The following is a 13,129-nucleotide window of genomic DNA, read 5'->3' as shown; positions in this document are numbered from 1 at the left end:
CCTTCATCATGTGTTACATCACGGGGATGATGGGGAACTTCGCCCCCCCCCCCCCCCCCCGGAGGCAACTTCTCCGCTCAGTTTCCTCTTTCGCTCCGCGGGGAGTTAAGACGTAGAGCGACGAGCTTTTTTCTTTTCAAAGATGCTTTTGCAGAGTGAGCGCTTGCAACTGTGGTCGTATTAACCGGGGTCATCCGGACAGCGGAGGACAGTGTCACCCCAAAATGAGACTAAAGCCTTAATCTGCTCAGCCTCAAAAACAAGATTAATAGCCATACAGTGGGCTCAAAATAGCATTTGGCCTCTGACATATCTGCTGTAACTTGTCCAAAACTCAACCTGTTTCCCCCTGTTTCCAGTCTTTATGCTAAGCTAGGCTAAACTGCTGTCCGTAGACGTATATATATATATATTTAACTGACAGATATGAGAGTGGTATTGGTCCCCATCAGAAAGAGAAGCATATTCCTCAGAATGTTGAACTATTCCTGTAAAGGATGGGTTCACGGGTTTTTAAAGTGTGTCTTAAAGGCGCCCAGATGAACATTGCAGCAGGTTGTGCTTGCTGTAATCATTCCTCTTGTGCATACTGGCTATTAAAAACAATGTATTTGATGAATTACATCCTTCCACTGCAGATGTTTTATGTCATTGGAGTGATTCATTTTATTAGATGCCTCCACAGTACATCTAAAGATTGTAATAAGTTTGTGATTTCATCATGATTGTGTATTACCCCGGGAGCAACTAGGGATGTTATTAGTGGTAATTATGACCCGCTCAGTGCATCGCTCTAATGCAGCAAACTCCGGTGTAAACCCGACTCCCGCGGGATGTTAATGAACACCATTCCTACATTTCTGTGTAATTGGTTCCTCCAGACTTTTCATTCGCGGGCTGCGCGATTACAACCGCAGACCTGCAGTCACTCAACCCCGGGTCGCTCTCTCGTTCTGTTCGTTTTTTCCATCACCGTCAGCTAGTTCGGTTTAGTGTGCGGTGGGTAAAGAGGTGCGCGGGAGGAAACCCCACCCAGACCTGCTGACATACGTGTGCACACACACACACACACGCCCAACCACAGCTACACTGTTTGGCCGTAAATTCAACAGCAAGAACGTGTGACCAAAATCTGTATTTTCTCTCTCAGTGTTTTATCTATTGATACATAAATATGGTTTCACACATGAAGATGCATGAATTATAGGAGTGCGTGTGCTGCCCTCAGTATATGTGCTGTGATACACCTTGGCAGTTAGACAAACTCCTTCCTGACATCACGACTCTGAAGACAGTGCCCGTTGTCCACAGGTTTAATGACGTAAGAAAGAGTAAAACTAAAACACACCAAAGGCATAATGAATACAAATAAAATGATTTCTCTTTAACCTTACACATACACACAATGTACATATACTGATTCTTCAATGAAATACATTGCTTTGTTTTTAATCGCTGCTTTTTATGTATTTACTGCTGATATGAACTTTAACAACAGTCATAGCGGAGTTACGAATGACTCAATGGACTTTGTGCATAAAACTTCCCAAAACTAAACAGTCACAAAAATAATCATCTGCAATCATAAGTAACAATAAAACAAATCAATACATACCAATGACCAATGACATACCTGACAAGTTACAGGACACTTCCTGTTTCAAAATAAAACGTATAACATACTGACTTAACAATTGTAACAACACACTCACAAGGTCAGGCTGTTCACACCTCCGTGCAGCAGGTGGTCGTCCAGATGGAGACGGGCGTCACTCTTCACACCAGGATATGGAACCTATTAGTCCCACACTGAGAGACGGCTGGTTGCTCCGTGTCACGCACACACAATGTTCTCCATGTCACCCCTCCTAAAATATTCCTTGTCTGTCAACACATCTGCATATTCATCTTTGAATCTATTTTTCTAAGGGGGTTTTCAGCCTGATTTGTCAGAAGGGCATGAAAAGATCTGTAGACTTGCAGTAGAGCCTGAGAGACGCATTCATAACTAAAAAGTTGATGTCAACCAGCTGATGCATTAGAGGGCGGGGTCTTGGAGGTTTTCCTGTGGTTGTGGAGAGTGAACCGAGGAACGGCTCCTGAGAGTGGTCTATTAAACACCCAGAGAGCGTTGTTACACATCTCCAGTCTCTGTCAGTCATTTCCCTCTTCTGTCTTCTTCGCCTCTCTCTACAATAAGAGGATTGGCGGTTGAATACATTAAGTAGCTCTAATGTAAAAACTCTGTTAAATAACATAGGGAACACTTTAGAGGAGATGATTCTCAAGTTTTTGCATCATCGGCATGCTAACACCGGCATGCTAACATGCTGACGTTCTGCAGGCAGAGTGTTTACCGTGTTTGCCGTCTTAGTTTAGGGTTCTGACGTTTGTTTCTAGTGTTGCTAGAAAATACGCTGAATGTTTTTTTACTGCCAAAAATATTCCACCATCTTATCATCACAAAACAGCAATTAAAGTCTTCATTTCTCACTTCTGTTTCATTGGCCCGAGGTTAGCTTGTGTCTTAAGTGTGATTAAGTCTGATTTCCCAAATAGGTATCGCTCTCTCATCTCTTCTGTAATGACAAACTCACTCTTCCTCTTCTCTCTCTCGATCGTTTCTCACTTCCTCCTCCATTTCCATCACATTTCCTCTTTTCCGCCTTCTCTCTGTCTCTCGAACCACCGACGGTAAAAGGACAAAATCACTGCTCGTCTGTCTCTCTTCCGGTCCTCTTTATCTGTATCTGAGCAGACACAGATAGACCGTGAGTCTCTCTCATCTCGGCTTTCAAGCCCCTTAAGGAAAACAAGGTAATTTCTAAAAGGGTTGTTATTTGCTATCGCCTCTCCAATCACCCCACCCAGCTCCGGTCTCCTCTCCGCGCCCTCTTTTAGAGGTCTGTCACCATCATCTTACCTCCTTGAGATTGGGCTTCTGGAAAGTGTACTCTTTTCTTCTTAGCTATAATAGTTTTATTTGATACAACTGTGATAAACCATTGTCATTGCTCGACATCTGTCATTTTCAATCATGTTTCCTGGTTCCCCTCTCTCCTCTCTGATGTGCCTCCATGAACACCGTCTGCAGAGCTCCTCTCATCCTCTTTTTCAAGCGCTTCAAAGAAGTCGTCCACGCTGCCCTCCTCTCCGAGTCTCTGTGTCCCTCTCCTCCACCTATTTCCAGATTCTGCTTGAAACCACGCAGTTAGTTAATCTCCTGGAATCACTTGACTTCTCTCTGTTGAGCTCACTGTAACAGGATTTTTTGGCTGCAACAGGTTTGTATTATAAGTTTGCTGTTAGTGTTTAGCGAGGGACAGATATGCGGTAGCCTACGGGTAACGTCGTATTAGCAGCACAAATTAAAAGCAGGAATATTGAGGGACTTCACTCATGTTTATGGATTGATTTTGTATCCAAATATATTTCAATCTTTTCATTTATACAAAATTTCAAACACCAAAGATGTGGTAACATAACCAATGAGTCGTCATAAAAGTATGTCCCTTTTTTTTGACCTTCTCTAAAGTAATTTTCATCTTTTCTTTTTTCCCCCTTTGTCCTCAGTGATGATGAGCAGATAACAGCGCTGTTGTCTCCCCTTCGTCCTCTTGTCCTTTTCATGTGTCCATCTGCTTTAATCGCCCCCCCCCCCGCCCCGACCGCATGGCTTTATCAGAAGTGACTGCAAGGCAATTAGGTCACACAGCCGCTGGTGTCTCGAGTATTTCAGACCAGACGATCAATGTCCTATGTGTCACAGTCTCAAAAAACATCAACGAGCTATTCATCATTGCTGCTCGCAGACAAGGACAGTGTGTGTGTGTGTGTGTGTGTGTGTGTGTGTGTGTGTGTTTGTGTGTGTGTGTGTGTGTGTGTGTGTGTGTGTGTGTGTGTGTCGCTCTGTTGGTGAAATATGGATATGTCAGAGGGAAACTCCGCAGACAGACAGTCATCAGAACGCTCCCTTCATGTTATACACTCTGTGAAGTCTGTGTCGGGGACACGTTCACATCACGGTGTCGCCTCATCAACATATCAAAGTGACACATTGGTGCCAAGTAAGGACACTTTTATCTAGATTACATAAGAGTTACCTGTGGAATTGAGAGTGAAGGATGAGACTAGTTAGATGAAGCCATAAGTATGAAAGGGCATTACGGAAATCTTACAGCATTGTTATTAAACCTGAAAGGATAGTTCTGGCTTATTTCCACTGGTGTATGTGGAGAGGGGCGGGCGAGGGAATGAGATGCAGGTGAGGCCAGTCAGAGCTGACGAGGGAAGTGGGAACAGGTGTGTAGATGGGATATATATATACAGTATATATATATACATATCATCAGTCAGTAGTGTAGCAAACATCATAGTAATTCTCCATAACTTTCTTTGACAATGTGATGGTTTAAAGCTTCCATGAAGATCCCCACCATTACACTAGCACAGTGTCCATTATCTGCTCCGGGTAAAAGCCGATCCATATCTAAATGGACGAGTGAAAACAGGGTCTGCTTCCTCTTGTGTTACTGCAGTCCTCCCCCCCCCCCCCCCCCCCCCCCACACACACACACACACACACAAGCTAATGTTACAATGGTTGATGGTCATGAGGACGATGCACTCTTCGAATGCACAGACAGTAAAAGGAACCATTACCGGGCGAGGGCCGGGGGGGGACGGAGAGAGAGACAACAACGGCAATAACGGAAAATAAGGAATGTGTTATTACCAACATAAAAATAACCCGATGTGGTTGTGGAGAAACAAACAGATGGATTCCTCCTTGTACCTCACCTTTCCAAAAAGTCCACAAATGATAACTAACAGGTACATTGATCACATTCATTTCAACACAATTTTGAATTCAGAAAGATCTTTACAGATTGAATATTTATGTTATTTTCCCACAGGCGATTTTCAAATCTCAACTGACAGCCGTACCGGCAGAGGTGATAAAATAACCCAACCTTCACTGAACAGTCATCCATTTATCAACACCGGAAAAAAACCGTCTCCGGGGAAATGACAGCAAAGTCATTTCATTTCAATCTAATCAACTTGTTGAGGTTATTTCTGTGCATGTGTGTGGAGGTGAATCCCAAATATGTTGTGCCTTAGGTGTGCATCAACATCCCTCCACATCTGGAATCATAAATGAGTCATCTGGACAGGAGAGACTCTCAGATCATTAGGCAGAGGTGGAGACATTAGCAGCCGTCCTTTTTAAAGGGTGCGTGTTTCCAGGGATGTGATGAGTCAGCAGCGGGTACTCAGTTCCTGCCATTAAGACCCAAACTGTCTTAATTGGATTAATGGATCTTCAATAAAACAAGTCCACTAATACTGCAGGGAGGAGGAGAAAGCAGAAAAAACGCCTGGAGGCTTTTATTGTCAATTTAGAGGAAATCCAAAGTGTTTATCTTCTGTGTTGATCCTTTGACCACGAAATATAGCTGATCAATATCAGTGAGGCATCGTTCAATAGTGTCTTAACCTCTTATTGCACCAGAGAGAACGGGAGACAGGGAAAGCAAGAGGCATGGAGAGGTAGTGTCGTGAGGGACGAGTGATAACACATAATTGTTTTTTTTTAAATCTTGCATACCTACAGTAAACACACACTTAATGAACTCAGCAAAGATTCAGAAGGAGAGACATCTGCGGGGGGGATTCGCAGAGTGCACACATTCCTCACGGAGTCAGATAAGCCTGCTGGGCTGAGGCAGACAGCGTCGCATCACTTCAGCTGCTTTTCTGTCTCACTGCACGTCGAGGTTAACTGCACTCACCTGACCTCCTCACTCGGTAATGTGCTGCTCTGTGGAATCAAGTATGACACACACACACACAGTTATTTACGTTGCTTTGAGAAGCCCTTTTTTTCCCTATCTTCTCTTTATCTACTCTCTGTCTCACATACACACACACACAGATACACACTCCGCGGTCTAATTACAAGCATTTCCGACGTCATTCCTCACCCACCATACCCATCCATCTCCTCCCTATCTCATCTTGTCCTTCCTCCTCCTGCTCTTTTTCTCTGTGTAATTTATACTTTTTTTCCTCTACACCAACTACCATATTTCTTTCTCTCTAGTATCCCTCTCTCTCTCTCGCTCTCTCTCTCTCTCTCACACTTACTCTGCCTCCTCCTCTCTCCGTTCCTACTCCCCAGACAGACATTATCTCAGGGAATGGCCATCGATTTAACTCGCTTTCCTCCATCTCTCTGCATTACAATTAGCTTAAAGACAAGAGCACATCACTTCTTCCTCTTCGCTGTCCTCCTCCATTGATAGTCCTTGTTAGGTCCCTTATCTTAGCTTTTACTTATACGACTCTCTCTGTCGAACTGTTTTGGGTTAATGTGAATCGATCCAGTTCTTCCCTTTGTATGCAGAGGGACGCAGGTCTTAGGTTATTAAGTATCAGAGAATTCCATAATCCATATTGGTGTAAGAGAGAGCTGAGTGGCGTGTGTCAGGACTGAAAGCAAAGTATCTTGACTTTACATGCTTATTTTGACACATAAAAGGAGAACTTGTAAATCAGAAGTGCCACTACACGCTTTGTTACCCTCTTAATCTTCTCTCTTCCTCTCCCTTCCTTCCTCCTTCTCGCCTTCACTCAGCGGGGATCTGACTGCAAACGTCCATCAGCAAACACAATGCTCTCCCCTCAGAAGTGCTTATTTCTGGATGAGGCGCTTTCGGAAACTTTGGCCCAGAACCCTAAAAATAGCTTCCGTACTGTAGATGATGGATGAAGACGCAAAGGCATATTTTATTCTAGGAATTTAAAGTTTCTCATTTTCTGTCTAAAAGTTCCCGGCAGGGAGAGTTTAAATACTTTGTCTACTCTTCATCCATCGTCTGTGCTCGTCCTCTGTCTCACCCCCCCCCCCCTTCCGTCAGCCTCTCCTCCATCTGTACCCTGATCCTCTCCTCTCCCTTTAGTCCCATTAGTTATCTCCTGATGTGTCATTAACTATTAAACACCAGATAGAAGAGGGGTGCTCGGTAAGGTTTGTGTCTAGTTTGCGGATGACAACGGGGGGAGAGCGGGAGAGGAGGGTGTGCCAGGTCTTTTTCTTTGTTTGTAATGATAAATGGAAGTCAGCGGGCAAGGATAGAAGAGTGGTGCAGCTGCTTTCTGTCAATTGGGATAAGACGACCTACGGAACATCAGAGAAGAGAGACAGAGATTTGCACTAACGTCTTCAAAAGAGCCATAAAAGCAACAGATTTTAGGCCGCTATACAGGCTGCCTTTTCCTCTGCATAGTCAGCTCACATCCAAAAGGCAGCCCTACTTCCTCCCCTCAGGAAATCAATGCTTGGCGTTCTCATGCAGTCAATCTCAAGAAGGGTTTTGGATGATCCAGAGAAACTGAAGCCCTCAGAGTCAGAAGTGTATATCGAGTCACAGAGGCCATACTATAGGATTCAATTTATTGGATTTGGCCTCCATCTAGTGGTCATAGATGAAAATGGAGTGTATTTTAGCAAACTGGTGTGAAAAAAATGTAAAAATTCAGAATAAAATTCAGTTAGTCTGTCTGCAGAGTCTACCTTTAATCCTTTATTGATGTCTGTCTGTTTGTCCGCTTTCAGACTCTCTGATGTTAGGAACCGAGGTCGACCTGCAGCGGGTGGAGAACAGCGTGTTCACCATGGAGGCGGTGTTGAAGGCGTGGCTTCAAGAGCAGGGGGGAGACAGAGAGCACCTCCACCTCCTGCTGCCCAGCCCGCTGGATAAACCCATTCCAGGTGCAGCTCTCTCTCTCTACACACAAACAGACACAGTAATACCTGATGTCTCTTCATACTCACCGTGACATCTGTCACCCCCCCCCCCCCCCCCCCCGTGTAAAGTGTGTGTGAAGTGTGACATGCAGGAGCGACTGATAAGCCCCGCCCTCATCCCCCTGAGCCCCAACCTGGGAGTGAAGACCGAGAGCGTCCGGGACTTCCTGCCTCTCGCCAAGGGATTAGCCAATCAGGGCCAACCGCCACGGAGACTGAAAGCAATCAAGTAAGAGGTGGAGGGGCTTCCTACTAAAAGATGCATTAAAAAGTCAACTTCTACTGCTTTCAACTCAGATCCATCCACAGGCTTTTTGAGCTTCACTTGAAGGGAATCCATGCTTCCTTGTCTTTTAGGTTGTTGGAGTGAGGGAGAGATGAAGCATGTGTGTGTGTGATTATGTGTGAGATGTCCAGTAAAACCCTGCCTGTCTATGAATGGCTCCATTCTGACAGCGCGAGGGACTCGTGGAATATTTCTCAGATGAAACTCTCCCATCACATCAGAGTCTTCTTTGTTCTGCTCCGATTCTGGAAAAATACTCAAAGCAACTGGAGTTGGGCACCAAAAATGTCTCCGTGCTTAAAAGCGAGTCGAGAACTTTCCTTAACTTGTTTGCGAGTAGATATTGTTTTGTCTCATATAGTAGAAACTCACGGGACACGGTCACTGTGGTAAACAAGGGAAGCACAGCGATAAACAGGCAACATCACTGGCTACAAGGAACAAAAAGATACGATTGTAAATGTTTTATTAGTCAGTGAAAACTCATTCTACCAACCAACAAACACAAAACAAAGTATTAAAATACAATAAGTCATTTTATACATCTGAATTTGTCTTTATGCACAACCGAACACAGATGACAGATGTGTAAGTTATATAGTAGCATTATCTTTTATTATATTTCCTTATAGGACATATGGTTGCCCGCCTTATAAATGCTTAGATACACGTTTGTTTCAGTGTTTTTACATGAATACATTGATTTTTTATCTTTTCTTCCCACAACACAAACAAAACATGTTACAGTGAAGAATCAGCACATTGTCAAACTCAGCACACACATTTGCATGTGATGCTATTGCAGCAGGTTGACATACAGTATAAACAAAACAGATGAGAACAAGTTCCTTACTCAGTAGCCCACCTAACCGTCGCAGAAGAAAAAGTAGCCTCAAATATAACCCAGCATGCACTGTGATCTTAATGAGCTTATTGCCATACATTATTGATAAAGTAGGTAGATATACATCAAGCCAGGACACAACATGATTCTAAGCTATTCTCATTTTTACCGGACCTAGCACCAAAAATTAATTATGGTGAATATAATCAAATCTTGTACAGTCTAAAAGCCCTGCAGCCTTCTCGTCTAGCTGAACAAAGTGCATTGAGTCAAACGAAATTGTGTGTCTGTGTGGTTTGCATACCGGTCGGTCCGAAGGTTATTGTGCTCTGTGTGTGTGTGTGTGTGCTTTACATACTGATGAGACATGATTTACAGCAGCGAGGTGTAAATGAAGCTGGAGGTCGGTCACACCGCAAACACGTTCATCTTGCGGGGGTGATGTCATCCTCTGTGTCGGTGCTCGTGATGATTTGTTGTGTGTTTAAAGACAGACAGTGTTCTGCTCATAGAACTACTCCAGGACCTGAGAGAGGACGGGTGACGTCTTCTAGGACATAAAGCTTCCAGCGGTCACACCCGATGAACAAGTCTACAGTTTTTTTTGTGTGTGTAATTCATTTTAGGGCCGCATGCTAACCAAGGTTGTCTTGTGTGTGTTTTAGGACTCTGCGTGCAGACGGAGTGTGTGAGAGTGTGTTGTACGGCCTGCCGCTGGTGCTCCGCCCCACCACCTGCTGGCAGCTGGACTGGGATGAAATGGAGACCAACCACAACTTGTTCCACGCTCTCTGCCACACTCTCAGGGTGTGTAAATACGTCCAGTTTGTTCATCTTAGTTCACAATTCTTTTCTTTACACTTTAGACATTTTTGATTTTATCAACAGGAAACCAGGTTCCTTGTTACCTTTTAACAAAATGGTCACTATGATCAATCCTACTTCTTTTTGCTCAGCGCTCCTCTGCATTTGATGTTAGACTTGTTCTCCCCTCTTTCAGAGCCGTGACCTGTTCCTGCTGCTTCAGGTGGAGCCTACACAGAGGTCTACAGCTGGAAGCTCAGGTCCATGTGTGTGTGTGTGAGAAAGAGAGAGTAATGTTGTGAATTATCCTTCCTCCTCAGTGCACTCACATGCCCTGTGTGTGTGTGTGTGTGTGTGTGTGTGTGTGTGTGTGTGTGTGTGTGTACAACACAGGTGTGTATTCCCACTATGTCCTCCAGCCATCCCCGTCCCTCTCCCTCCTTCTGAAGCCTGTGGTCTCCAGAGAGTTGCTGCTGCCCTGCTCTCTAACCGCCTCCACTCAGGAACCTGCACCCGATGCCGTGCACACTATACAGGTGGATGGCTGACCTTAGTCCTTTAGAAACTAATTGGAGAAGTAGCAGTAGAGAGATGCATCCACAACTCTAAAGCTTGCTTGGTTCTTTAAGAAGTGTGCCACTTGACTGTGAGAGAGTCGCCCACAGCAGGCCAGTCCTCTCCACCGTCCTCTCTCCTGACTGAGGATGGAAAAGGAGGCTGTGCTGGGCTCATCCTGGGCTGACTGGAGATCAGCTACAGGTGGTGCTCCCCATGATTGAAGCATGTGGCGGAGGGAGCTACTGAGCATCTCTTACCACCCCCAGCTGGCATTTGTTCCCATTTGTACCTTGCTCTGGCTCCATCTCCTGGTGTTTGTACCCTTACACTTATGTTTTGTTTTGCTTTTTTTTTGTTTTTTTTGTTTGCTATTTTGGCCAGGAGATGATAAATTATTTCAAGATTGATATCATTTTAGACTGAAACAGTTGTCCATATATTGTCGTGTATCGTGTATTTTATGGACAGGATACAGCCTTGTATGTGCATAGCTCCTTGTCATTTTCAACGCAAAGACGTCTAGACATTTGAAATGATGGTTGTTTTCTGTCTGTTCTCTCCATCAGGGTTGTCTCACTCAGCTGGATGAGGAGTGTGTGTTCAACCCTCTGACTCTGAGCAGTAACCTGTACCAGCACCTGAGGAGCCGAAGCCTGCTGTCACAGCCACGATACCCATACAGGTCAGACCCAGGATGGAAATAGGATACAAACACATGTTTTGTGCGGCCCTTGTGCTGGTGTTAGAACAGTGGAGTCATTTGGATGTGGAGGTCTGTGCTGACATGATATTGGTGATGGTTGATTTCAGGCTGCAGCCGGCAGCCGCCCACAGAGACCAGTCTCAACCACTAGAGGGCCCTAAAAGCACAGCCAGCAGGCAGCCGCGGCAGGTACACTCCACAGCTTTATGGCCGTGTAAAGGTCGTGATGTACTGCTCATAGAAAACGAGCACAAGGATTATGAGTCGCGGGAAGTTGATAAGACGAGTCAAGAGCAATTTGACAGCACAAAGCAGGAAGAATGCTTTTATACAGCTGATTACGGTGGTGGGCAGAGAGTGTGTGCTTTACTAATTAAACTCCCTCTTCACGTCTCACTTCTGTATTTACTCAGTAGATGGCAGCACTTACCCGTATGCAGAGAGTTCAGTGCATTAATACACAGACATAAACAGATACCAGCCCCCTTTATGTAAAATGTTTATCATATTTATTGAAATAAAATAATTTAAAAAACATATGTGGCCAAGATCCTGCATTTAAAATCAAGTAGAAGTCAGCCATCAGCAAAAATGTAGTTACATTTTTAAAGTAAACTCCTTTTGCAGAAACATCCACCTTTACTGTTATATGATAACACATGTATGCTAATACTCCAGATGCACCAATGTTTCAGCAGCATTTATAATTCATTATTAAGTAGCGTAAATTGGCAATACTGTAAGTAATGTACCTCAAATATATACTTCAGCACAGTACTGGAGTAAATGTACGTAGTTACACTCCACCGCTGATTATAGCACAAGCATTGTCACGGCTATAATACAGGAAGAGATTAGATGATCTCATCGAGTCAAACAATTACTGTGTGTTTTTGACAGAAACAGATAATATAGTGAATCTTTCTTTTGCTTTATTTTTCATCTGACATGCCAGGACTTTCTAATTGTCTACACAATTTTTAAGAAGAAATTCGTAAGAAAAGTGTCTTTTCTGAAAGTCTGATAACAATTAAACTACTGGAAAATAACTCATAATATACTTGAATTTCACCACCTCGGTGTCCATTTTTTACAGATTGCGTCTCACGTTGAAAGACCTCTTAAAGACATTCAACTCTTCCACGTTACTTCGTGACGCGAAGTAACCCCGACTGTCATCGGGGTCGATAAGGCTGCTGACATGCAAATAGTTCACTAAAGCGGGAGAACAGACAAACTGCTGGTCGGCTCTGCTTTTGTGTTCTTTGGCACGCTCTCTTTTTATTCACTACAGTGGAACTTAAGTCTTACCATAGTGTTTGTATTTGCTTGCTTCCTCCCCTTCCATTTTTTATATCTCACGTTATCTTTTCTTTTCTGTCTTATTGTTGCAAGAACTGACAGCTCAGACTGCATTATTCAATCAAAGATAATGACATATTTAGGTTTTTTGCATATCATTCTAAATGAAGTGTTTTTTAAAACCTAAACTTGAACTTTAAAGGCTGTGTGTTGTCCCTACACAGCCACAAAACCATGGCCGCCAACTGGGAATGAACAGCAAGGCCAGGGCCACTGTGGCTCCCCTGCCCTCTTCCTCCTCCCACTCCTCCTCTTCCTCCCTGGGACCTCCTCCTGCCAAGGCTTCTCGTCGGGCTCTGACGCTCCTCAGCAGCAGCAGCAGCAGCAGCAGCAGCAGCAGCAGTGGGAGCCGTCGGGCCCCGGCCCCTACTCGACAGGAGCAAGACAATGATGAAGATGACTCCATGGTGATACAGTAAAGAGAGAGCAACACCGTGACAGAGAGACAGAGAGAGAGAGAGAGAAAGAGAGAGAGAGAGAGAGAGAGAGGGGAGGCGGTGTGGGGCATCCTCAACATGTCATTTAACACACACATTATGAAGTCCTCCAGCATCCTGACCTGACACTTTTCCAGTGAACTACAGTACAGCTTAGTCAGCACACACACACACACACACACACACACACACACACACCCACCCACCCTTTTGTAAAGTTTGTGAGTAATCAGGCAGCTCATAAAGACTTTTAAGACTCTGTAAAGGAGGGAAGGACACACTAATGTAAACACATACAATACACACACTACTTGATACTTCA

The 13,129-nt window shown here is 44.3% G+C and overlaps 1 protein-coding gene across 1 annotated transcript in view; it reads left to right on the top strand.

The window, feature by feature from the left end:
* Nucleotides 1–12,789, top strand: part of m1ap (meiosis 1 associated protein) — a 23,793-nt gene extending 11,004 nt beyond the window's left edge. The window contains exons 4-11 of the mRNA XM_031851481.1: nucleotides 7,622–7,777; nucleotides 7,883–8,042; nucleotides 9,609–9,750; nucleotides 9,944–10,007; nucleotides 10,141–10,283; nucleotides 10,872–10,987; nucleotides 11,116–11,197; nucleotides 12,535–12,789. Coding sequence (XP_031707341.1) covers nucleotides 7,622–7,777; nucleotides 7,883–8,042; nucleotides 9,609–9,750; nucleotides 9,944–10,007; nucleotides 10,141–10,283; nucleotides 10,872–10,987; nucleotides 11,116–11,197; nucleotides 12,535–12,789 — 1,118 coding nt within the window. The remainder of the gene's footprint in view (nucleotides 1–7,621; nucleotides 7,778–7,882; nucleotides 8,043–9,608; nucleotides 9,751–9,943; nucleotides 10,008–10,140; nucleotides 10,284–10,871; nucleotides 10,988–11,115; nucleotides 11,198–12,534) is intronic.
* Nucleotides 12,790–13,129: the final 340 nt, after the last annotated feature.

Source organism: Anarrhichthys ocellatus, unplaced genomic scaffold (assembly GCF_004355925.1).
Source record: "Anarrhichthys ocellatus isolate YVR2014 unplaced genomic scaffold, GSC_Weel_1.0 scaffold11, whole genome shotgun sequence".
NCBI classification, from domain to species: Eukaryota; Metazoa; Chordata; class Actinopteri; order Perciformes; family Anarhichadidae; genus Anarrhichthys; species Anarrhichthys ocellatus.
This window is presented reverse-complemented; position numbering and strand designations above follow the sequence as displayed.